The 27,271-nt window shown below is 40.0% G+C and overlaps 1 protein-coding gene across 4 annotated transcripts in view; it reads left to right on the top strand.

Moving 5' to 3' along the window:
• Nucleotides 1–26,712, top strand: part of ZNF608 (zinc finger protein 608) — a 128,417-nt gene extending 101,705 nt beyond the window's left edge. For 3 of the 4 annotated variants that reach the window (XM_044445762.1, XM_044445761.1, XM_044445763.1), the window contains exons 4-10: nt 12,679–12,766; nt 13,769–16,196; nt 21,200–21,617; nt 22,119–22,291; nt 23,683–23,836; nt 24,947–25,028; nt 25,730–26,712. In XM_044445762.1, coding sequence (XP_044301697.1) covers nt 12,679–12,766; nt 13,769–16,196; nt 21,200–21,617; nt 22,119–22,291; nt 23,683–23,836; nt 24,947–25,028; nt 25,730–25,736 — 3,350 coding nt within the window. In that variant the 3' untranslated portion in view covers nt 25,737–26,712. Of the gene's footprint in view, nt 1–12,678; nt 12,767–13,768; nt 16,197–21,199; nt 21,618–22,118; nt 22,292–23,682; nt 23,837–24,946; nt 25,673–25,729 lie in introns of those variants that run through there. The other variant, XM_044445764.1, reaches the window with a different exon arrangement.
• The last annotated feature ends 559 nt before the right edge of the window (nt 26,713–27,271 follow it).

The raw sequence follows: 27,271 nt of genomic DNA, 5'->3' as shown, positions 1-27,271 counted from the left end.
TATTTCTACAGCTGTAAGCCTTTGTAGTCCTTCTGGTTTCACAGAAAAAGAAACACAGGACTAGCAATCTGCTTAGTATGCCAGTATTAAGCTATATAAATCTCATTCCACACAGAATGTTAAGATGAATAGATGTGCCTACCTTAGTCACTGTCTGCATATCTCCCCCCAGTCTCCAAAGTCTTAAAGAAGCTAGAATAAACACTTAGTTATCTTAAAATACAGAGCAGAATGTGTAACCTAATGCAGTTTCCATTTGTTCTGCAGACAGAAGATGGACGCAGGACAGCAAAACAGTTATTATATTAGTGAACCCTGAAATTAATTAGAAAGAACATGGAATGCAAAGATGAAACATGGATGACCCCTAATGGAAGGGCTCTTTCTGCCAAAGTTTGTGCGAAATGATTGCCTCAATCCACCTGCATTTCAGTAATCTTTCAGAAGTCCACATGAACAGGGTGAAATTGTTTACTTTTATTACAGTGATAATTGCTACTGTAAAGAAGGATATTTGTGCTGTTACATGTTCCATGAACCTCCTCTTTTCTCACCAAACTAGGAAGGGAGAACTGCACTGCATCTAGTAGTATCCATATAGTAGCATACTAAGAATAGTCTCTCCCTCTGTGAAACCATATTAAAGGAGGCAGTCTCCTATATTACATGTAATATGATTCTTCCCCTTACTGGCAAAATAACAAAAAAGGAGAGAGAATCCTGCTAAACTACAGATCAACTCTTAAAATAGTTGCTAGAGGTATTTCAAGATCTTTATTGTATCAGAATCTGCATTCCCTATGGCAAATCTCTTGGACTCAGAGTATACCATATTAGGCCAGAGCTGGTAGTGAGCCCCCATTTTCTTCACCCACTTTCCTTTCTCTCGAACACCCACTTGCCATGTTTCCCTTCCCTTCTATCTGTGGCACACATCCTCCCATTCTGTGGAAAATAGGCTTAGAAACACAAGGTTCTATTTGTGTAAATAGGGTCTGTTTTTCTAAGCAGGGGAAGATTTATTTTAGAGAGGATTATGGGAGGTGAGGAGTGTTCTCTTTTGGAATAAAGTTCAATGTCTGTATTTGGGAGCTTCCAGTTATACAGATATCTACACACACATTTTTCTCCTTTTTAAAAAATTCATACATTCCATCTGTGCACCAGTTTGACTCCACAGATGTGTAAACTCACATAGTTATTTGCACCCAACTAATCATTATGACATAATTCTTTAAAATTCTTAAATAGCTGTTGAGTATGTGAAAGTGGAGGGCAGATGGGAGGATAGTTCTTAAAGCATTGTTTCCCTTTTATTTTACAGCATTTCAAATTTTAAAATATTGAAAATCAGTGCACTCCATGATCTTCCTTTGCTTGTGTATGTGTTTAAGGATCAAAGAATTCAGCAAGCTATAGAATTCTTGGGCCTGCACATGGCAGATAAGTAGAAAGGTGTTGCATTCTGTTGATCTCAGTAGGAGGCTGCTGGGTTTATTTCTGTCCAAAACAGAAAATGGACCCTTCTGCTTTTTTGCAAGTGAGACAGATACCTCATAGTAAGAAATTGTAGGTGGTCGGGGTGGAGAGAGATCTTATGCAGATCAGTGAATTAAGTCATAACCTTCAGAGAAAACATTTATGGAAACAACGTAGTCAAACATTGCCTTATTTTAATTGCCTGAATCATCAGTCAAACTGAAGGAAACATAATCCCTGAAGGAAGGGATTATAGCTTCCTGTAATCCCCCAAATTTGGAGGATTTATAGACATCCAGTGGAGATGGGAGGCATTCAGTATCTAAGATTGCCATCATACTCCCCTCACTTTTCAAACCATGTAGTGGGTAGATTTTGGCCACCTACATATTATAAAATATTGGCCTCCCAAAGCATTACCAGCTGTATTCAGAGAATCACCATGCCTTTCTCCCTGCATCCCCAGAAAACTCCACCCTGTGCCACTTCTGAAGATGGCCTCCTACCTGTAGAGCATGGACAGGGCCCTCCAGTTTGGAGGGCCAGCTTTTATCTCCAAAGGCATTTCTTAGGTCTCAGCTGAGATCCCACCCTATCCTATGTCCCCTCCGAGACGGTGTCAGGAACCTACAGGATTGCACCCCACGTTTCTCATTTTGGTCTTCATTTGAGGCAGCCCAGGGAAATATTTCACTAACTTTGAGGGGCTTAATTTTTCAGAAGATAAAGCAGATTTGGTTTTCTTTCCACAGAGAGAGGGAGGGGACAGAATTATTGGTCAGCAAAACAGAAGGTCAGGTTCCACACTGTGTAGAAGAGGAAATGCCATTTGAATAGGGGGATGTAGTTAAGACATTTCCAGAGCTGCCCTACTACGCTGAAAAAGAAGCATCAGTTTTCATCCTTACTTTAGCTTGAGAACTATTTTTCAAAATCTGGATTGAATCAGGGCAGTGTGTTTACATACTGAAAGACTGTGAGGTTATAATGCTTTACAAGACATTGTGGAGTAACTCTGGCTCAGCTAGTTCCAGTGTGCAGGTACTGATGTGAAAAAGCTTTCCCACACCTGGCTTAGAGTATGTACTAGAATTCACTGGTTTAAAATTGCAAATGGATAGGAAATTAATTGGCCTGACCATGCACACAACTATTTATTTGCTTCCAGTCCTGATACACTGTAGCAGGATGATATCACTGGTGTAAGTTACTGTTTTTGGCAAGATCACTGAACTTCTATAAAATGTTTTGGAACATTTGGAACATGCTATGTAAATGTTAAGCATTTTTAATAGTATAATCAAAGGTAACATACATTGTGCAGAAACATAGATGACAAGCACCTACAGGCCAACTGGAAAATTTATTTATTTATTTAAAACATTTCTATTCCGCCCTATCGCAATAAGCCTCGGGGCGGCTCACAACATCAAAAAAGTCAACCATACATTAAAACCCCCAATACAATAAACCCCCAGTACCATAAAACCTCAATTAAACCTCAGTGCATTCTCGGCTAAAAAAAAACAAAACCCCTAGTTAAATAAATAAATTAACAATTAAAATAAGTTTTAAATAAAAATTCCACTTGATCAAGAGCCTCCTGCTAATAGATGTTTCTCCATCCGCCGTAGGCTTATCCAACCTATTATTTATATTTTCGTGGATTTTGAAGACTATCTCATGTGACTTTTTTGAAACAGATTCCAAACCAAACCTAATGTAAAAATACCTCATCCTCTTAAAGAACAATTTACATATTTACCCAGTACTTCTTTCGCTGTTTCTTAAACAGTGGCCCAGTTCTCATATTATATGGTAACTTTACTCAGGCATTTCTAATCAATGGCACTCTTTACACCCACATTTCCTAGTATGATATACCACAGCTCAAAAAGCAAAATGCTACTATAAGAAAAATGGCAAGATGCAAATGGGGGTTGGGGGTGAACAGCAAGAAGAAAAGCAGCAAGTAGTCCAGCCGGCTGAATATTGACCAGCTGTCTTCCTGAGAGAGAAATAGATGGCGGTGAATAAGCTAGAGTCTAGTTTTCCAAGAAGCTCAATGATTTTCCCAAATCAATACAACTCATCAGGCCTCAGAACAAAGGCTGCACAAGATGTGACAGTGATGGAAGTAGCCATGTGTTCTTTTGAGTATTAAAGCACAGCAGCCCAGGGGAAACAGACCCTTTTCAGTTATGGTTTTCATTCCTCCTGTGTTCAGTGAAAGAAATTGTCTACTTTTTTTTAATAAGAAAAGGATAAAAGGATTGTGTCCTTGATGGTCATAGACAATAAGTTCAATAAATAAGCTGCTGCTGTTGTATAAATGCTGTTTATTCTATCAATAGCTTAGCAACAGGAGTGTGCCCTACAGATTCTCCCTAGGTGTTTGCAACATCTTCTAATATAACTCACACCAAATAATGCAGGTTATATGGCTTACTATTTTATATAAATCAAGTAGTTTCCATGGGAGGTAAGTCGAAAGATGACATGATTTAAAGCCTCCATAGAAATGGCATGCAAATGAGAATTAACAATTGGCAAAAAATAAACCAATGCCCACTTGAACAGACAGTCAGCATTGCAAATCTGCCCACTAGTTATTTTTATCCATCAGTCTTTGATCTTTAAACTCACTGTGCTTTCCTGGATTTAACACCACAGCAGTCTCAGAGGTTTATAGTTGTTACAGGAGTATACTAGGGCATAAAGTGTGTCATTACACCACTTGCCACTAATGCTGTCCTTTCTCCTTCACTCCACTGCCATTCATTATTTGTTGAGATAAAATTCAGGGTGACTAATCACAATTCTGTTCCAGATGGTTTGATTACAGGATGTGTTTAAAGGGTGATTCTTCAGTCATATAACTTAGCAATGGCCCTTTTAAACATAACAATATATACACCCTTTTTTCATATTCATTAGTTCAGTAATATGATACCTTCAGACATTTTCAGTGCTACATTAGCCACACACCACATCTCATAAGTAAGTAGTCATTCTTCAAACAAATAAATACTAGTTTGCACTCAACAGTAACCCTGAGGTTTTTCTAGGACCATTGGAATACACTGTAAAAGGCAGTATTCTGATTCACGTGGTTCGATCACTTCCACTTGGCTTCTCCTGCTAGTGAGAAGAGCTGTACACCAGCTTGTTTCTCCCCCAAGACTTGTAATCTCAGGTTCATTCTCAGCATCCATCTCTGGATTTTAAGGGGGAAGACAAACAAGAGTTGAGATTCAGACTTCATACTAAACAAGCCAAGGACAAAATGTTCCTGGGTTGTTTAGCTGCTACTATGGTCAGGAGGTGCCAGCCAGGAAAGATAAGCAGCATGAACCAGGACTGAATTAATTAGGACGGAACATTATATTCTCAATAGCTATACTAAGGAAGAAATACTAAGAATTGGGTATGCTTATTGTTATACCAGGACAACATCACAAGGCATCCATTTAGACTTTCTAGAAACTCTTGGATTGGAATGTTTTGTTGAATACTCCAGAAAGGGTTTTTAAAAATCCCTTAATCAAGAGGGATCAATTTAGCATGTTTGTACATTCAGATATATACACTTTAGTACATAAGATTGACTAAATAAAATTTGTCATAGAATCTTAGAATTTGAAAGAACTTGGACATTGTCTAATCAGGCCCCCTGCTCACTGCAGAATAATCTATGTGGAGTGGAACTACTTGATTGCTGACCTATTTCGCAATAGTTGTCCATGCTATATGAATATGACATATGCCAGTGGTCAGAAGCATTTGACTTTGGCCCTCATATTAAACTGTCACTTTAATCTTCCTCACAGGAATGTTGTAAGGATAAAATAGGGAGGAAAGCCATGTATGCAATTCCTTGGGGAGGGTGTTCCATTAGCAAGGTGCAATTGCAGAAGAGGTCTTTCTCCTAGCCAATCTCCTCACTTCATTGGGAAATGGTTCACAGAGAAAGACCTCCGTCAAAGCCCTTAGTGATTGGTAAGGGATATATGGAGAAAGGTATTCCCTCATATATCCTAGCCCCAAGCTATTTTGGGTTTTGTATGCTGTCAAAACTTTGAATTGGGCTTCGAATGTATTGAATATTTGAAAATATTTGAATATATTTTCAACACTTGGAACATTCCCTTTCACGGGTCCTTGTGTGTTAATGCTACAGCTACCATTGTCAGGAGTATTGTTTCTTCCATATGCAAGAAATATAAATTGGTATCTTCAGGTAGATATTGGGCTAGGGCCTAGACTTGCAGCATGAGACTGACACACTGTCTGGGTTAAGTGATTATGCCAGTTCATATGATAACTGCAGGTTAAACCAGACACAGTGTCCTGTTTGACTTTGCTGTGTACCAGGTGCAGTTTACATAATTGCTTATTTGGGCTCAGCTTGTCATATGTATTAACAGCAGCATCACTTCCAAAACAGGTGAAGCACTAGTTCCACTTTAGTCAGCACTAGTTAGATCTCACTTGCAGTTCTTTGTCCAATCCTGGGCACCTAAGTTTTAAAAAGATGCAGAAAAGCTATAAAGGGCACAGAGGAGGGCAACAAGGACTGAAAGCAAAGCCCCTTGAGGAAAGATTGAGAGAACTGGGTCTGTTTAGCCTCAAGAAGACTGAGGGACGATATGATAGCACTCTACACGTACCTGAAAAGCTGTCACAAAGATGAAGGACAAGATCTCTTGTTCATTCCAGAGTTCAGGACACAGAGTAACAGACCTGCAGTTAAAAAAACACAGATACAGACACCAAGGAGAATTTCCTGACTATCAGAGCCTGTTGGAGGAAGTTGTGGGCTCTCTTGCTGGAGACATTCAGGAAGATAGTCACCTGAATGGGATGGTGTAACCTAGTGCCCTGCAGTCATGGGAAGGTTTACAAACTACCCTGAAACTGTAGATGAAGCCACTGCAGGATGGTTTGCTAAACCATCTCAGCCAGCCATTTTTGCTAGATTTCAACATCACCTAGTGAGAGTGATTTTGCTAATTAAGCAGCTCACAGCTGGCATGCACAAGGAAGCAAAAGAAGCCTCTGTGACCAGTGAGAATTGGAACAAAGCAGCTTCTGTATGCTCAATTTCCCCTTCATCTAAATATCCCTACTTCCAGATATTATTTCTTGATAAGATGCTAAAATGTGAGGAACTCCAAGGGGTTTATAGAGAGGAAAATAAGGTAACATTCCTCTCCTTCAACCATTTTACCAGTATTGGAGCCTTATCTTTTTTTTTTTTTTTTTTTTGGTGTGTTAGTTCCAGAATGTGTAGTGAGCCAGTGTGGTGTAATGGTTAAGAGCATGGGACTGGGACTCAGACGATCTGGGTTCTAGTCCCCGCTCAGCCATGGTGCCAACTGGGTGACTTTGGGCCAGTCACAGACTCTCAGCCCAACCTGCCTCACAGGATTGTTGTTGTGGGGATAAGATGGAGGAGGAGAATGATGTAAGCTGCCTTGAGCCTTTTGTAGGAAAAAGGCAGGATATAAATCGAAAAATAGATAGATAGATGTGAACAACATGTATCTACAGCTAAAACATCAGGACCAGAAATGATGGAGGTCTTGGCAAGGCGCAGTAGGTCCAGGAATAAAGGCAAAATCAGGTACAAAACAAGGGCCAGATGGCAAGAAGGTATAGTGGGACTAGAAGTAAAGACAAAGTCAGGAACAGGCAAGGGTCAGATGCTTGGTAAAGCTATCAGAACAAGCAGAAGTCAAGACACATATAAAGGGTTGTACAATTAGAGGCAATCATCAGAACAGGAATGAAAAATAGTCACCAAGAAGACTTGAACTGCGACAAAACCTTTTATAGCATTTCCTGTGGCTTCCAGCTGGTTCCCACGATTGCAGCTGTGTAAGTCCTTGCAAGTACCAGCAGGCCTGATACAAGTCCTGCAAGTACTTACAAGATGAATGAGGATACTGCCAGCCATGCTGCTTTGCAGATCTTGACAGAGGGGAAAGAGCTTTCTTATTAGAGAAATGCACATGTCACATACTTAGGAAGCAAGAAAAGCAAGAGAGGCTGCTGCTTCTTTTGGTTTTGCCCTTGGTCATCTTTTAAAAAGTTTCCCTGTGCTTGCTTCAGTACTGCAGTGGGAGGGGAGACCCCATGACAAGACTTATGGTGCAGACCTTCTCTTCCCTCTCATCTCCCTTTCTCCTGGTAGGGAAGAAGGTCCGCTCCTCAGCTGCTATCTCCAGAAACAGATTTGTTCCCTAAATACAGAAAACAGTATTTTCTTTGATTGCCTTGCTCTAGAGGAGTGCATTTGTTGTGGTATGATATTCATTCTGGATTCTGATCTTTTGGCTAGCTGATAACTGGCTGGGAAGCTATTTCACTTCCATATAAAACTGTAGATAAAGCAAACAAAAAATGTGCCATAGAGCTGAAGGGATTCAGGATGGTGTTTTCATTATATCCATTTCCATCTACCACTGTTGTCTTTACAGTTGCATGCATCCAGGTGAAGCAGCTTATTTCACTTGACCCACTTCTACAGTAAGTTTGTTGAATTACATGTTTTTACTTTATTTCTTGGTCTCAGGGAAGAGCAAAAAGCAGATGTATGCAAAGCAATGAATCTTCCAATCATTCTCTAATAAAGGAGGAAAATGTTTATCTTTGCGCCTTCTATCAAGTTATTCTGTGACTTTATTTATTTATTTATTTACAGGTTTTTATATGCCGTCCCAATACTAAAAGTCTCTGGACGGATTACAAAAAAAGAAAGCAACTGTAACAACAGCACACAACACACTGCATCCGACAAATGATGAGAAAAACAAGGATAAAACCAATTAACTGTTAAAATATTGGGAAAATAATAAAGGTTAATATAGGGGTTAGTATAAGGACTGAATGCATTTAATATATAGGTTATTTTGCTGAAATAAAAGCTGGATGGTAAAATTCATTCATTTAAAAAGTAAATACAAAAAGATCATCAGAAATAAGTGTTCCCTCTGTCTATAAAAGTGAACTTAAAGGATAACGTTGTTGAGATTTTCTTCTCAAATGCCAAACTATTTTGGAATTTTTCTGAACATTTCAGAGAAATAAGGAATTTAAATGTATATAGTTACAATAACACTGTTCATTGGAGCAGCAAATAGCTATAAAGGCATATGGTTTGTTTACAGATGTACTCAGTTATTAAGGTTTCCTAAAAACCTCTTATATCCCCATGTAATAATTCATTTTACTTTCATTTACTTTTCTTTACTTTTACTTCATAACACACTTCCTCACAACCATCAGGAAACTCTTTAATATTGAGAATATGCTTCAGTTTTAGAATAAATATTAATGTCTATCCAATAAATTACGCACCTACAACCAAGTGTAACTTTTTGGAACCATGCAAAATAAGACAAATAGAATTGGAGAGAAAACCTTGAAATGTGTGTAATTTCAAGTCAGCAAAAGGACTGTGCATAGCTAAAAGGTTGAGCAGCTGGAAAGTCAGTACACGTGGTTGATCGATGGGCATGAGAGTCCTGTCCATTCTTAAACAGGCAGTAAACATGTACAGAGGTGGTCCAGTTGGTGCAATTTTTTTCTTTTCTAAAAAGAGGAACTACTTGACTCTGTGCAGTGTTCACATTGCATGTTACTGCAGCTGTCCCCTTCATGTGTATGGTATGCATGAAGGGGGCAGCCACATTACCTCTTCTCTACCATGGACATTGAACTTCTGACTAAGTGTGTCAGCAGATCCTGTGGTTGTTACAAACTAATGGTGTTGGCCACCAACAAGTGATTAGACAAATCTATCAAGGAGAAGGTGATTCACAGCTACTACTAGTCTAACCCCAAGTGTCTGATTGTCAGTCGCTGGGCAAACACTGGGAGGGAGCTATTGCTGTCATATCCTGCTTATTGACTTCCTGTGTGGCATTAGGTTTGCCACTGTTGAGAATAGGATGATGGTCTAAATAGGGCTTTGGTCTATTTCATTGACTTTTTGCTGGGAGCAGGTCCCCATTCTCTCTGGTTAAAAAACTCAAGGAAGCCTTTAACATTGCTGTTCTTTTTTAAGACTCCACAGATAACAGAACAGTTTGACCTCTAAAGAGCCTTCTACCAAACCTGAAAAGAGAAGCCTCTGTTCGTGTAGGGTTGAATCCAAACTAGAAACTTTTGCTCCATCCCTTCCTTTTCATCAAACTTCTGGCTCCACTCTCAGGGTAGTTCTTGCCACTTGAGGGCCAGACAGCAAAGCACCTCCAATTGAGCAGCTCACTCTCCGCCCTGAGAACACCTCCCCACTGAGTCAAGCACTGGGTCTTACACTTGCCCCCTCCAACCCCCCCCCCTTTCCTTCTAAAACAGGCTTATTCTCCCACTCAGCTTGAGAAACTGCACTAAGCAACCTTGAAGGCGCTTCCAAGGCTTTGCCGCCTCCTCGCTGCTGCTCTTCAGAATCCTCCAATTCACACTGAACAATCTGCCTTGTGTGAGACTGGCCCACTCTCTACACTTATGGAAATTATATGCTACAACTGACATGTACAGGGCTATTCTAGGGATCACTGAAGATCATATTGTGTGAGACCTTTCCAGGTTTTCAGGACAGCCTGCATCACATGACAGACAACTGCTCACACAGATCCGGCTCCTGTGTCACTCACCTCATTCCACACTTCAGGCTATGGCAAGGGCTCTTTAATAGCCCTTTGAGCAGACCCATATATAGTGCTAATTCATATCAACAGAAAGAATTGTTCATTTATATATTTGATAAGCATGCCTCCATTTACTTGATTAGCTGTGTTTACTCATTGTACAAGTTGTAGTATTATGCATTCTTGGTTAGTTGCTTAAAAGGATCCAGAAAAAGTTGCTATAGATTTAAATTGTTTACTGAAGTCTGGTTAACTTGAGTGTGGCCAGCATATCACCCTATTAGCCAGTACCAACTGAATTACTTGGCTCTATAAGATACCATCCTGTAAACCTCTTTGAAAATCCAGTTTTGAGGGGGATGAATAAAGATTTGAGTGCCATCCTTACTTGCTGGTATATGAATGCTGTGCAGCTTAGCAGACGGTAACCTTTCATCACATTGACAAGCCTTGTTAGAGCAAACAAACCAGGGTGTGATTACAGTAGCAGGAAGTGTTTCGACAAGCCTCTCCCATCGTGGAGGATATTTCTGGCTCACTCCCCTCCCTTCCGCTTGCCCTGTCGCCTGCTGCTTGCCCAGGGCTTTGGTGTTGCATCACTGTTTCCCTTGGAATCTGGCTTTCTGTGGCCTGTGCTGCAGTACTCAGCCCAGCCAACCGGAGAGCAGCATTCCCAGCACACACGGGCCAATCCAGTGCCTACTTTTCTTGGAAATATGAAGCCCTTAGGGGAAGGCAATAACAAAAGCCTTTCACTGCAGACAAATGTTAAGTGTCTGTGCAGACTTTTCCTGTTTTTAATTTTATTACTCCACAAATGGAGGGCTTGTTGTTTCTTTCATGTTTCCCTTTCAAGCACTTTTAATTATACATTTGTGCTACATCAGAGGCTCAGGAACAAAGTGATTCAGCCTATTGCATCTTAAGCTAAAAATGTAGTAACCTTCTGGCAATACAAATATATTCGAGTGCTGTAAATATAGCTGACATGCTGAAGAATTTTAAGCAGTTGGAAAGGTCTCTTGCACCTCACATGGTGCCCTAGAGAGCAAATGAAGAGAAAAGCAGACACACGCACACACTCATTTATTCAGTCAGTCTCTCTCTCTCTCAGGCATAGAAATGAAGTGGGGGGGTCAGCTGTTATATTTTTAAAAAGAAAAAAATTGTAACTCAAACAATTGTAATTCCTCTAAGTCTTATCTTAGCAAAAAATTATCTTCATGTCTGAGGTTTTAAAAAACTAAAAACAGAAACTGCACTATATGGTATCCCACTGTCTTTTTTCAGTAACAAAAACTATGCAGGGATTTCTTTTTCCTGATACACAGTTGAAAATGTTTAAAGGAAATCCCTTCTTCCCTAGTACTTTAGCTAATAGCATTTCAAAATACTTTCCTGCTGTTAAAAGGACCCCAAGGAAATAAGTTGCAAGTTACATGTTTTCTTTACACTGGTGCAGCAATCTGGGGAAAGGTTTAATGCAAAATTAGAAATCACACTGGTGACGTAAAGCAAGCTGACAAGCTGGAAACATGAGGCATGATTTCATTATTTACTTATTATTTCACCAATTAAAAAACTGGAACTAGAGTTAGGTGACGCAGAGGTACAATATGAAGAAAAACTCATTCAAACTTGGCAGAAAGAATTTCTTTGCAGTTAATGGTATTGTGGCTTCAGGCGCTTTTGATCACATATTTTATACATTATGAAAACAGAAATGACTTATGTGTATATATACCTATCTAATGAATTAAAGGTGTGATTGTGTTCGCTAGTCCACAAACCTAATTATTATAAATTGTCTTTATCTGTGAGACAAGTACTGAACAAAAACCTGGTAGCAGTTTGTCGGTTTGTTTGTTTAATAAAGGATTGCATAATCATTTATGGGCACACTGATCTTCAGTTCATATGTTTTGGCTGTAAAATAATGTATAAAGAATGGTATTTAAAACTAATGTTTTAGTTGCAGAATACTTCTGGTTATATTGCAGTTAGGATAAATGAAGGTCATACAAGGTCAGACTGAATAAAGGATAGATGTTTTCTGTATCTAATAATAAATTGTAGAATCTGATGTGTCTTTGAAATACATATAATTTCAAATAACTAAAATCATAATTGTTCTATTTTTGGAGACAAAGCAGATTCTTCATAAGTCACCTACTGCTTTAAACACTAGTTACTGGTACTCAGTTTATGCTAGTTGGCTGCCAAACGAAGGCAATTATGTGCCATAATAGCAAAATTAAGAGTCGGCTGTTGCCTTTTTACAGCAGGACTCAGAAAAAAAAAAATCATTTCCTTTTCACAGATGTATCTTGATTACTCCTTCTTTCTTGCCTTGTGTGCAATCTCTCTCTCACACACACACTTACACACTTGCCTGCAGGTTTCAATTGGAGGTTAGTGAAACCAAGAAACAGGAAGCTTGTAAAGTACAACCTTTGAAAACAAATGAGAGTAGAGCTCTTTTCCCCCTTCCCATTTTTTTTCAAAACTTACTGGTTAATTTTTGTTCCTCTCTTATTTCCAGGTGTCCTAGTCGTAAATGTTACGTGGCGGAATAAAACATATGTTGGAACGTTGCTTGATTGCACAAAACACGATTGGGCTCCTCCCAGGTAAACGGTCATGCATCTGGTTTTTCTCTGCTTTCTCCTCCAAACTTTGGCATGAAAACTGGACAGAGACTAATAAAAATCCCATGTAACTGAAACTTTACATGAGAAGAACAAATACGCCATGGGGGTATTGAGAGGTGGTTGTTGAAAGGAAGTGTCCCATACCTTGAAATCCATAGAAGAGGCCTGTTATGGGTGCCCCCACAATGCAAGATGTCACAGGTGACAACCAGCCAAAGGATCTCCCCCATTGTGGTGCTTTATCTTTGGAACACCAAAGAGTGTTGGCTCACTCTCTCCCTTCCTTTAATTAGCAACCCCTTATGACTTCACAGTTTTATTAGAGCTGGCTCCTTTTGTGCTTTTAGTATTCATGTTATTTTTTCCTGTTCTTTTTTTTCCATTTTAATCCAGTGTGTATTTTAAACTTGCTTTGGTATTAGTTGTTTTAGGGGCTTGTTAGAAGGGTACAGGCAGTCCTAGGTTATGGATGAATTCCATTCCTGAAAAAATGGAAATTTATCTCCAAGTCAAATATATCTCTAGTCCCCAACACCCTGCCAAAACTCATTCATATCTCCTCTTTGTAGCAAGGAAATGCTGGAATGATTTCCCTCTTCAGATGGGCAGAGCAGGAAAGAGGCTTTGGAGGCCCCCTTCTCTCCCTTTCACTTCCTCCCTTATTGTGGTGCTTCCTCTCTTTCTACAGGAATGACAATGTTCCACAGTAATTTTAAAAAATTAATAGATGTTATGGCAGTTCATTCATAAGTACAGGTTGTCCATAACTTGGCGATTAGTAACTCAGGGATTGTTTGTGTAAGTATACATGACAAACAAATAAATCTTTCTCTGTCCCCCACCCCAAGAATTTTAGAGTCTATTCTTCTCTTCTTTTAAGGATGACACCAACAGTGCTTGTTTTCTGTGGAATTGCTGTAAGTTCGTTTATGATAGTGTGATTTGGTCCCTCCTGTCTGAAATCTGATTTTGTTTGCACAGATTTTGTGAATCACCAACGAGCGACCTGGAAATGCGAGGAGGCCGTGGAAGAGGAAAACGAGCAAGGTCTGCAGCAGCTGCAGCTGCACCTGGGGCTGATGTTAGCTTTACAGAGTCTAGAGGACTGCAGAACAAGAACAGAGGTGGTGCCAATGGAAAAGGGAGACGGGGAAGCCTTAATTCTAGTGGCCGCAGGACACCCCCAAACTGTGCCATGGAGGATATCAAAGTCAGCCCCTTGTCCACCAATAAGAGGAAGAACAAGCCACCCATGGAGCTAGACTTGAACTCCAGCTCAGAAGACAATAAATCTGGAAAACGTGTTCGTACCAATTCTAGAAGCACTCCAACTACTCCCCAGGGAAAGCCAGAGACTACTTTTTTGGACCAAGGCTGCTCTTCTCCAGTTTTGATTGATTGCCCCCATCCCAATTGCAACAAAAAGTACAAGCACATTAATGGGTTGAGGTATCACCAGGCTCATGCACATTTAGACCCAGAAAATAAGCTGGAATTTGAGCCTGACAGTGAAGACAAAATCTCAGATTGTGAGGAAGCTCTCAGCAATGTGGCACTTGAATGCAGTGAGCCAAGCACAAGTTTATCACACTTGGATCAGCTGAAGGCACCTACATCCCCTTGTTCCCTCAGTACCCCTGGAACGCCAAAGGGAAAGAGGGAGCAGACTGCTAATAGTAGGAATTCTGGCAAAAAGAGAGGCTTGAACAGTGAACTGAACAGCCTGCCAGTCATTTCTAATATGACAGTGACTTTAGAGAACTGCTCAGTTGCAGAAAGTAGTCTGGCCACTGAAATGCCCAAACTGGAGGCCGAAGGACTGATAGACAAGAAGAACCTGGGTGAGAAAGACAAAGGCAAGAAATCCAGTAACTGCAAAGTAGATAAAAACCTCGCAAAGCTTAAAACTGCCAGACCCATTGCACCAGCTCCAGCTCCAACACCGCCTCAATTAATAGCTATACCCACGGCAGCCTTTACAACCACCACCACCGGTTCAATACCAGGATTGTCCTCACTAACAACAACTGTTGTGCAGGCGACACCAAAGAGCCCTCCGCTAAAACCTATTCAACCAAAGCCCACAATTATGGGAGAGCCAAGCACTGTAAACCCAGCTCTCACGTTACTCAAAGACAAAAAGAAAAAGGAGAAGCGAAAGCTGAAGGACAAAGAAAGCAAAGAGAGTGGAAGTCCTAAAATGGATTTGAAGCTGGGAAAGTTAGAGGACACAAAAGGGTCTGTGAAAGAGATTGCCGGGCATTTTTTAAAGGAACATCTCAGCAAGAATGAAGTGTTAGCTAATGGACTGTCAGAGTCTCAAGAGAGCAGGATGGCAAGCATTAAAGCTGAAGCTGATAAGGTTTACACTTTCACAGACAATGCGCCCAGCCCTTCTATAGGGAGTGCCTCCAGAATGGAATGCAGCACTTTGGTGAATGGACAGTCATCAATGGCGCCACTACATGTGTTGACACAAAATGGTGCAGAGGGTGCGGCTGCTAAAACCAACAGCCCTGCTTACTCAGATATCTCCGATGCTGCAGACGATGGTGGTTCTGACAGCAGGTCAGAGGGTATGAGGTCAAAGGCCAGCTCCCCCTCAGATATTATTTCTAATAATAAGGACAGTGTTGTAAAAGGGCATTCCTCAACCCCTGTACAACCAACCCAAGTAAAAGAGTCCCATTCTCCCTATTACCATGGCTACGATCCTTATTATTCTCCAAGTTACATGCACTCTGGACAAGTCAACACCCCTGCAGCTGGGAACAGCAATAACACACAGGGAATGAAGATCAAAAAGGAGGCAGAGGAAGAGGGTGAGAAGAAAGACAAGGTAGAGCCAACAGAGTCCAAAAAAAGTGAAGCCAGTTCCACTACCTTACAGCCTCAACATCAGTCAGTAATAACTCAGAGGCATCCTGCACTTGCCCAGTCACTTTACTATGGCCAGTATGCTTATGGGCTTTACATGGACCAAAAGTCCTTAATGGCCTCTAATCCTGCTTACAGGCAGCAATATGAAAAATATTATGAGGACCAGAGATTGGCGGAACAGAAAATGGCACAAACTGTAAGAGAGTGTGAAAGGAAAAGCGAGCTTCCCCTTAAAGACCTGGTAAAAGATGACAAGCTAAAAAATATCCCTTCTGCTACTATCTCGAAAGCACCTTCAACTGCCGAGGCCAGTAAAAACAACACTAAAATAGGGTCATCGGTCTCAAATAAAACTGAGGAAACAAGCAAATCACACATTCTTTCCAGTCATCAGCAACAGATTCAGTCAGATAGCTTCAAAGCAAAGCAAATGGAAAACCACCAGCTCATAAAGGAGGCTGTGGAAATGAAATCTGTCATGGATTCTATGAAACAGACTGGAGTAGATCCTACAACAAGGTTTAAACAGGTGAGGCTTTGGGGGCAGAAAAGACTAGCTAATTCATAGTAGATAATGCTTTTGTCATATCAGAAGCCTGTGGTCCTATGCACACATGCCTGGAAGTAAACCTCATGGAACATGGTGAAATTAAGGCATGGAAGTGTGCTGTCAGTGTGTTTGTTACGGTCAACATAATGTTTATCACCATGCTCTCATTGTGCAGCGATACTAGCAGAGGTTACAAGATAACCTTGAGTGTAATCTTCATTACAGAGCCTATGTTAAAAGTGTACTGCAAGTATCAAAGCCATTTGCTGTGTTCACTCTTCTTAAGTCAGAAGTGGTGATCTGGCAGTTGGTAGCAATTTTTATATACACCTAATGGCCAGGCAAATGGAAAATTGGAAGCCTGGTAAGATGTACAGGCCCTTTGCAGAGAAAATAAATCCAGTCTTCCCTGTGCTCAAGTCATGTTGGAAGCTGCACAAGTATAGCAAGAGGAGGGCTACTCCTTCATTTTCTTATTTCACAATACTTCAGCCATATATATTTTGGACTTCTGAAACAATGTACATCCCTCTGGAAGACACACATATGACCGACTCAGCAGAAGGAAGCTTTTGTTCATGGCTAGTTGAACCTCCTTTATTTGCTGTATTTCTGTTCTACTCTTTTATTCCATTCTTCCAAGCACACACTTGGAGCAGCTTACAAAGTTTCATAATGAAACAATTCATGCTGTTAGACTTGCACTGTAAAAGGCATGGCACAAAAAGCAAAAGGGATTGGAGTGGGGGGAGTTGTGAGTTGAAAGTCAGGACAGGGCAAGGTAGAAGGGAGTAACAGTCAGATGATGTTTGAAGACTAAGGGTGGCTTCTAAAGGCTGGATTCAAAAAGGCCCTGTACCTCCCTTGTTACTACACCTGTTCTGCCTAGAGCCTGCAACGGTGCATTTTATCACCGTGTATCATATACATTCCTTTTTGATACTCAATAAGAGTAGTGAACCAGTGAGTGATGAGTTTTCTGTGCTTTCTCTCAGGCACTTTTCTTCTGAACCTGTAGGAAGGCTTTTGTGACTTTAGCAATCCATTCCTTTTGTTAAATGAAGACTTGGACTATGTGCGCTACTTAAACTGTGTGCATTAATGTTCACTCAGGCTTTCCACTTGAATGTATCATAGTTCCACTGACATGACTTGAATTAAATCATGTTCATTGCAGAAGCCTTATAAACCTCAGCCAATATAAACATCTGCTGTGGAGAACTTAGCACTTTTTCTGCACTTTCAGACCTCTGTCTTAAAATGACTGTGATGTCAGTTAACCAAGGTACCATACAGATCTGCTTTACTACTGCTGAACAGATACCCATTTGTAAATGGATTTTTCTCAAAGGGCACTCTCCTTTTTGGCATGTGCATGGTGCATCTGCAGCAGATAGTTTCATGTATTTGATACAGAAACAGTGGCAGTTGTTATATTGTTGTTATATTGACGTGAAATCAAGCTGTTATCCAGATTCTAGGTATTCTACTTCCTGCTCATCCATGCTCATCTAGACTCGAACTCTTTAGTTCATGGAAAAAGAAACTATTTTAGTTTCTAGGCCTGAATAGTTGTAGAGAAAGCAAGAACATGCCAGTCACATGGTATAATAGAAGCAAATGCTCTCCCATATTTTAAGATGATCTTAACATGTGTATCCAATGGGATAAGTCTTATAAGCAAAATTTGAATAAAGCAGCACAATATTGTGGAAGCAGCACAGAATTATGTATGTTTAGACAGAAAAAAGGCCTACTACTCCCAGCATTGCCTGGAGAATCCTGGAAGTTTATAACTTTTTTTTCCTTTAAGCATGCATAGGATTGGCCGCTAAGTTGTCAGTGAATATGGAGATAGGTACATTGCAGTTTGTGCTTTGGAAATTGTTTGTTTGTTTGTTTGTTATGTGGCCCAGTAGCCAAGGCTCAAATTGAGATGGAAAAGAATAAACCATTGTATCAAGCAGGGAAAAGATAAATAAATTCGTTCCATGCTAGTCACTGTTTCATACAAGAATGTGAAATTCTTCACTAACGATGTTGCAAATGCAGTATCCACAACTATAGACACAAGCCTCCAGTGTGTGAAATATTTTGCAAAACTACAGACTTGCCATACATACTGATAATTGTGACAAATAAATAGAGGGCTAGCAAAAAATAGAGGAGCATGCTAGCGATACAGTGCAAAAATATAAAATACAGTAGCAGATTTAAAAGAGACTAACATGTTTGGGAAAATAAAAAGGTCTTCACCTTTACAGTGAGGACTATGCAGTTTTCAAAGTGCTGTGTTATGTGTGTCCCACTGTTTGGGCTTATAGAGTGGAAGTTTTTTTACTTGTTTCCTTTGAATTTCAAGGCCTGGTGACATATTGGAATATGCTTTTAAAATGCTCACACCAAAGAGGTTTGCCATGAAGCATGGATGGGGGCTGGTATGTGAGAGTACTTAATATCACAGTACTTAATACCTCCCTGGGTGTGTGCATCCTGGCCAGTCTTTTTAAGCCAGAAGGTAAACCTTTTATACACATCAGTATTTGTTTGTTAGATATTTTAACCACCCCATAGTTCACAAGATCAAAGAGATGAAACATGCTCAATACAACAAAGTAATAAAACCAGTAAAATTACTAAAACAACCGGTCATAACAAGGCCACCATCACCATATCAAGGTACAAACATAGGCACAGTAATAGAATCTGACAAGGCCACTACCAGTATAATCAGGTTGAAAATACAGGTACAGTAATGATATAAAATATAATATTAAAAATAAAGTTTAACTATTAAAACATCTGGAGAACCAGGTACCAGAAAGAGAAAAGGATAGGCACCAGGTGTACTACTTTGGGGAGCTGATTTCATAAACAGGTTACAATCGAAAAGGCCCTTCATCTGGTTGCCACTTTCCTTACTTCCTTCAGAGGTGACTCCCTAAGAAGAACCTCAAAAGATTATCTTAAGGCCTGGGTAGGTACATACTGGAGGCAGCATTCCTTCAGATAACCTGGTCCCAAGCCGTTTAGGGCTTTCAGTGTTAGTACAACCACTTTGAATCATGTCCAGACCTCCATCCAGAGCCAGTGCAGCTGAAAGATGCATAATACAATCTTGAAGGCACTCCCCATTAACATCCATGCCACCCTGTTTTGATTCAATTGAAGTTTCTGGTCTGTTTCCAAAAGCAGCCCCACAGAGAGAATATTACAACAGTTCTAACAAGAGGTTACCACAGTGTGGATTACTGTAGCTAGGCTCTTGTCCAGATTGGGTTGTATTTGGTAGATCAGACTAAGCGGATAGAAGGTGCTCCATGCTACTGAGACACTTGTGATGCAAGTGACAATTCTGGATCTTGGAGCACCCCGAAACTACAAACCGTGTCCTTTAGGGGCAGTGCATCCCCATCCAGGAGAAGTTGAATATCTCCCAACTGGACAGACAGCCTACCCACCAACAGCACCTCCACCTTGTCTGTATTGAGTCTCAGTTTGATGGCCTTCATATTTTAAGCTTTTCCCAACTGGCCAAAATTAGCATAAATTAAAGTAGACTATATTTGCAAATCCATATTTGTAAATATATGTTTCATGAATATACTGTGCTTTTGAATTGGCAACTAGACAATTGGTCAGTTGGAGTGTATTCCAGTTGACTGTATTCAGATTAGCCTATACGGAGCCTTATCAATTTCCATTAAAATTACCTTCTGTACTTGGCCATTTCTTTGACAGGTGTAACCTACAAGAAAATCTATAAAACTAAATTTATCAGATAACTGCAACAGCAGTTGCAGCAAAAGAAGAACAAAAAAAAATTACTCATTTCAATTTTCAGGGAAAAGAGAGGATAGTAAACTCTTGGGAATTCCTCCAAAGTGCTGTTTGGGTATTGGTGGAGAAGATGTCACAGAAGGGGTGAGATCACAAAGAGGACAAAATTGCTGCTTGCTGGGTGATCCCCACACCTCACAATGAAATTGTTGCCCAGTTTCAGATAGTATAACAACCTGTTGTGGGACAAACAGCCCTTAGAATAAGCCATTGGTTATCAGGCTGGCTTGCTGCCAAACCCCCCCCCCCACATTGTGGGGATCAGTTTGGACTACAGAATAATCCATTGTAGCTAATTAGTCATGGTGGATTGTTGCATTAAGCAAACCCAGGCTCTGAGTTGTTAACCATGAGCAAATCCTAGTTTACCACCCAACAGCAAACCACTGATTCTCTTCCTGGGTTGTTTGTGTTTAACAGCCTACAGGAACAGGCACAGTTAATGCATTAGGGTGACCCACAGTTCAGTGACAACAACCTACAATTTGATAATCAACCACTACTCAACCATTTTATAGATCACTGTAACATGATAACCAGGCCAAAGCATGGCCTCATGCTTTGTGCAGGAGACCTTTTAAAAAAAAAGAGCAGCATGTGACATGACCAATGAAATTAAAACAATATGTTTGCACATTATGGCAGCAATAGGGATTAACGGGACACAAGTCATGTTCTCACTATTGTAGTTGTAATTTAGATTCTTTCAGTATATGCAAATCTGGAAGTGCAGGTGGGTTATACAACCCAGAAACAAATTATGGGCAATTTTGGATTAATTCTGTATAGTTCAACCTGTAAAGAATCCAGAGTTTAAGGTTCACATGTCATGAAGCATCCCCGAAATAAACACTCTCCTCTGTTGATCCTAGCAATTCTTGCATTAAATTACCCAGGAATTCCCACCATGAAGTGTGAACTGGATCAAAGCCTAAAGTAGATCTTGGCTTCTCTCTCTCTTCCCTTCCCTTCCCTTCCCTTCCCTTCCCTTCCCTTCCCTTCCCTTCCCTTCCCTTCCCTTCCCTCCCGTCTTTTTTTCCCTTCTGTTTCTTGTTTTCTGGACCAATGTGGCTGTGAAGATTCTTCTTTTATAATGTAAATTAAGGTTTTCTTCTTCTTCTTTTTTCCTTCTCTTATATCAGGACCCAGATACAAGAACATGGCACCATTATGTATATCAGCCAAAATACCTTGATCAACAGAAAGCAGAGGAACTGGAACGTGAAAAAAAGTTAAAAGAAGATAGCCCCAGAAAAACGCCTAATAAGGAAGCTTCTTTCTCCAACCTTCCTGTCTCATTAAACAGCATTAAAGAGGAGCCTAAGGAGATCAAGCGTTCTGATTCACAGTCACTTGAGGAGAACAAGATAAAAAATGATGATCGAAAGACTCCTGTGAATTGGAAGGAGTCACGTGGTGCTAGAGTGGCTGTTTCCTCTCCAATAACCCAGCATCAGTCATACATACAGTACTTGCACGCCTACCCTTACCCACAAATGTATGATCCTAATCATCCTGCATACCGGGCTGTGTCTCCTGTTCTCATGCACAGCTACCCAGGTGCGTACTGAGTACGGCTAGATGGGCACAAACGGGGCGATAGCCTATCTGTTGGCATTGCTGGTTTGTAGCAGAGGAGAAGCAGCAGCTTCACAGATGATATTTGTTTTGCAAAGTTCTAGGAGTGAAATAGATTTAACACATGCTGTTGCTTTTTTATGAACTGTCAACATTCCCAGACACAGTTTCCACATCCAGTGACATTCAGCTACGGCCATTACACTGACAGATAGTTTATTGCCTATAAAAATATTCTAAGCACTTACTGTCAGAACCATTACAGTTACTATTCCTTTCACTTAAGAGGACCCATAAAGATTTGAAATGACTGTAAGCTCAACCCTCTTTATAACCTCCATTCATTAGACTAAATTAGCTGGGGTGGAGATGGGAAATCAGATTGCTTGAATATAACTTTTGTAATCTGTGTTTGATGTATCTGGAATTGCCTGCCCCAAATGTAAACAGTATCTTGTTATTGCATTTATTGTTTATCTGCAGGGGCCTATCTCTCGCCAGGGTTTCATTATCCTGTTTATGGGAAGATGTCCGGGAGAGAAGAGGTGGAAAAAGTCAATACCAGCCCAAGCATCAGCGTAAAATCAACCACTGAATCTAAAGCACTGGATTTGTTGCAACAGCATGCCAACCAGTATCGTAGCAAGTCTCCTGCTGTAAGACATCTCTTCTTGCTACAGAATTGCTTTTAGTGGGGAAGATTGGAATTGGGGGTAAGAGAGGATGACTGCTACCTGGTGGCCTATTTCTGGAGCAGAGCCGGAATTTCATATAAATACAAAAGTTTCTATTTATATCTGGACCTGCCAAGCTCCTTTAAATAGTACCCCACCAGAAACATTGCTAGACGCAATGCCTTACTATCTGTGATATTTCATGTCAGCATCATAAAGTGAGATGCGTGGCTCAAATGATAGTAGATACCATAGGCAATGTCTGGATGTAGGAGGGCTCTTTCTCTAGCAAATCAAGTGTGCTTTTGAAGCGATAAGCTTTTCTGCAATTCCCCACCACCTCCCACCTCATCCTTTAGCCAAAGCTGCTTGGTTCCCTCCGAGTGTTTAGGCCTACAGCTCCCAGAAGCTCTAGTCAACATGGCCTGTGGCTAGGAATTACAGGGATTCTACTTCAAAATATCTGGAAGGTACCAGTTTGCCTCCTTTTGACCAAAGCACACTCATTTGAATAGAAATCCAGACATACAGAAAACTGTACTTAAGTTGTATTATAGCAGATACTTCTTATTTGGAAAATAATAATGTGGTAAGAAGATAGGTTGATTTGAGCTGCTATTTGGCAGCCAAGGTTAAGGAGTCGGGGGTTTAATTTAGACTTTTATATGATTTCTATGCCAATTATGTAATCTGTTTTATGTATTTACCTTTAAACTGTATTTACCCATTCTAAGGTAGTGCATACAAATTGGACTTTTTAGGAGTTAAATCCAGTGTTGCAATAGCAGATTTTCTATTGTAGGTGGGTTTCCCCTGGCTCTTCCATCTCCCACAGCCACCTGCACATCCCCAAATCTGCTCTGTAGGGTGCCCAAATACTCGGGCACAGATGTGGGGCAAGTTTGGGGTATAGAAGCGGGGAGAGGAAATATATTCTACGAGCAGTTTCTGTTCCTCTAGAAGTCAGCAACTACATTGCCATGGTTTTTGTAGTATCTTATGTTAAGATAAGGTGGAGAGGAGGGATGTTTGCTTCTGAGGCCAATAAGGGCTGGTTTTATTCCCAGACCAAACTGGAAAAGTCCATTAGCTAACCTACCAGTGACTCAGATTTGAGGTACAAGCTGTTAGCTGAACGTAAAGTAACTCAGGTCCAGAGTTGATGAGGAAAGAGAGTGTTTGGAGCAGTTGTGCTCTGCTGAGGTTGTATCTTTTCTACAAACAGCAGTGCCATACCTGAGAAATGATGCCTGTTCTGATATAAAACTAGTCTGAGTTGGAAAATCAGTGCAGACCACAGTGTGATGTACTGCTTGCCACCTGCTTTGACCCTGAGCAGTATGTTAATTGCTTCAACACCTTCTTGTTGTCAGCCTGTGGAAAAATCTACAGCTGAGCGGGAGAGAGAAGCAGAGCGGGAGAGAGAGCGCCATTCACCCTTTAGCCAGCGGCATCTTCATACACACCACCACACCCATGTTGGAATGGGATACCCACTAATTCCTGGTCAATATGACCCATTTCAAGGTAAGATGCAGTGCTTGCACTGATGTATGAATTCTTACTAAGTATGCTATATCCCTAGCAGAGGATGCTGTATTTCCACAAATACAGTGTTTCCATAGTTCTTGAGCAGTACAGAAGCTTGCTGTCTAAACGCTTGAAGTGCTAAGTGCATGATCATATACTTGGCTATTTAGAAGAAAGTCCTGTTAACTTCCGAGGGACTTCTCAGATAATTGTGTACAGGATTGCAGCCCAAGTAGTCTACTACATGACAGTGTGGGGACAGCTCAGGCAAAAGCATGTCCATTACCTGGTGCAAATAATATAAACAGCCTCTCATAGAAACATTGTTTTTAAAAAATTGAATAATTCTATGCAGGAAAGAAAATTGCCAGTCAGATCTCTGGTTGTTACTGGCCAAATATTAATGAAGGTGCTTAGTAACATACACAAAAGAGCTTTTTTTCCATCTGCCTCTGTATTCTAGCAATATTAAAAGGAGAATTTTCTCATGTGCCAAAAAGAGCCGCTATAGCATTTGTAGCTTAAATAGCATTAATTCATTATGTTCACTCAATGCCTTAGCAGTTCCTTTCTTCCTTGTGTAGAAGTCTTGACTGTTTCAAAATGCAATTCAATGCTTCCATACGCCTTATGGGATACATTATGTGCATTCAAAAGGAAAAGCGTTAAAATGATAGCTATTATGAAAGTATTATGTTCCAAGTAGCTACTACATCGTTGCTGTAACTCACTGTGACTTTTGATTCTTGTTGTTTCCTACTGCCTATTATTTCTACTGAGCTTCCTATTCAGGAATTCATACAAGCCATTTAGCACCATGCAGTGCAGTACTTGGAAAAGAATACAATAAGGCAGAATGCCTTCTTCCCTTGTAAAATGCCTATTAGGTGGAATCTTAAGAAGCCATGCTGGTTAGAGCAGGCAAGCTGGTTTTTCTCCTTCTGCTTGCCTGCGATAATTGTGTGTGCCTTCTGCACAAAGTGCAGCAATGGTGTTGTGATTCATGTCTTATTAAGACCGAGGTCTGTAGGTATTGTCAGCTTTCTTGAGTACCAGCCAACTGAGGAAATACATCCACTGAGATACACTGTTTTACCTTTCCTCCAGGGCTGACCTCTGCTGCCCTTGTTGCCACGCAGCAGGTGGCTGCTCAGGCATCTGCATCTGGTATGTTTCCTGCACAAAGAAGGTAAATGCCCTGTAAGCCCTAGATTGTATTCAAGACAGATATCTTAATAGGGAGTTGGCAGAGGAAATTGCCATATTGGAGAGTGAGGTTTACAAAGATTTTAGTTTTTATAGATACTTTGCTTGGTTAAGAGCAGCATTTTCTGCAGAACTGTTACCATAGTATACTGAGGCAGACGGTGTTCTCCTGAATCATATGTATCTTACCAATATGTCTGCAGACATTTGCCAGTCATATCAAATCAAGTTATTTAGCACTGCATAGAAGAGGCATTTAGACTTGTTTATGCATCTCTGTGTTTGTGTAGTTGCAAATATACACTCAATATGCACCATCTTGTAATCCATGTTTGAATCTCTTTCTGCCATGTACTTGAGTTCTGCCTGAATCCTTGCTCAAATCTCTTCGTAAACTTGAAAGAAACAATGGATTAGTGGAAAATAAGAGCAGGACTCTCCACACAGCATGTGTTAGGCATTTCTTCATGAATTATTTACCTTGTTTTAAACAGGATTACTTTTCAATCATTCAAAGGAAATAGAATCCTTATATATAATTAAGTGCAAGTTAATTCAAGTCCACTGTAGCTATAACAAAACTCATTATTGTTGGCAGTGGGAGGGGGTTCACTTATTGAGATGGTTGACTTAAATGATTGAACTGCATTGTTCTAAAATAATCTGTTTTCTGTTATTTTTCAGAGAATAATAAATATGGAAATGTACATCATCATGTGACTGGATCACATGAAAGAAGCGCTTTATTACAGACATCAGTTCCATGGTGTTAATTTGAAATGCCTTAATGGCAGGCAAAAACAAGTCATTTCATTTTTGTAAATTACAGATTTTTATCACAGAGTAACAAATGTTGCTGTATTTAGACTTCTGTTTTTTATATATATATATGCTTATATATATATGAATATAAATATATATATATATATTCTTTACTTTTTTTGTATTGGTAATCAGACTCGCACATAGAGTCTGCTGCTAAGTTGTAAACCACAAAGTAAATGAAAAGAAATGTATTTGTCTTGTTTAGAAAGCATTAACACAAAAGGTTGTTGTTTCTTTTTTCTTCCTTTTGCTTTTTAAATTGTAAATAACTAATGTTATGTATCTGTGTGCCTGAACCTTGCATACCCTTCTAAGATTGCCCACAACCCTCAATAGAGGCTAACTGTGATGACGACGATGACACTTTGGTACAATTTAGATGTCTATTTGGTGGCTCCTATTAAGATGCATCAGTGTAAAATGTTACTGTATTAACTGTTTCATTGTAATTGTGTATTGTGAAGAATATACATTTGGAAGGCATGGGCTTGCCAGTACCACAAAAACTGTGTTGTATATAATGTATAGATTTTAAATGGGAAAATAATGAGCATCTGTGAATAATGAAATGTCCTTTTTATAATCTTGAATGGCAAATAACCCAATAGCCTGCATACCAGAAGACGTCTGTGATTGTTCTATTACTTGAATAGTCCTGCAGTCTTTTTTTTAATGTTTACAATTATCCCGTTTTAGAAGAGAGACTTTAATGCCATTGCCTGGTTACTTGTTTTATGCTGTAATCTAGTTTATTTTATGTAAAATGTATATTGAATGCTTTCATTTTTATACCTGCCTTAAATAATTTGGCAATCAGAATTAAAAAAAATGCTGTTTTTGTACATTCTGGTGTCATGTGACTGATTTAGAGATTCTTGGGCATGGGACTCTTCCACATAACTCCTGGTTTGGAATTGAAAGAGGAAATTTCAGTACATTCAGTAAGAGAAAATATATACCCCTTTTCTCTTTTTCTGACAAAAATATAGTATATAGTTGGCTTCCTTTCTGTGCTCATAACCTTAGAACACTTGAACTTTAATTCTGTGGGGAGCAGGTGTACTAGAATTCTCAGAAGCCTAGTGTCATGGTGTCCATGTCTTCTATTTATGCAACCAAGTGCTTACCAGTTGGACGTAAACAGGGGCACCCAACAATTAATAAGGCTTTCTATATACTGAAGGAATTCCCTATACAGATACTGTACATAAATTTGTGAATGGTGATTCTTTTTTAAAAAAAGAATACAACTAGAATAGACACAGCTCATGTAAGAGATGCAAGATGGTAGAAATATACAAAATCTAGATTTATCTTAATGTCTAGACAGGAAACTCTGGAGGTGGCATGCAATGCCAAAGACAAGATCGCCTCTCTTTGCTACTGGTTTGGAGCTGTGGG

Source organism: Varanus komodoensis, unplaced genomic scaffold (genome assembly GCF_004798865.1).
Source record: "Varanus komodoensis strain SLA01 unplaced genomic scaffold, ASM479886v1 scaffold5, whole genome shotgun sequence".
NCBI classification, from domain to species: domain Eukaryota; kingdom Metazoa; phylum Chordata; class Lepidosauria; order Squamata; family Varanidae; genus Varanus; species Varanus komodoensis.
The sequence above is the reverse complement of the archived record's forward strand: the minus strand, read 5'-3'. Positions and strand labels throughout refer to the sequence as shown.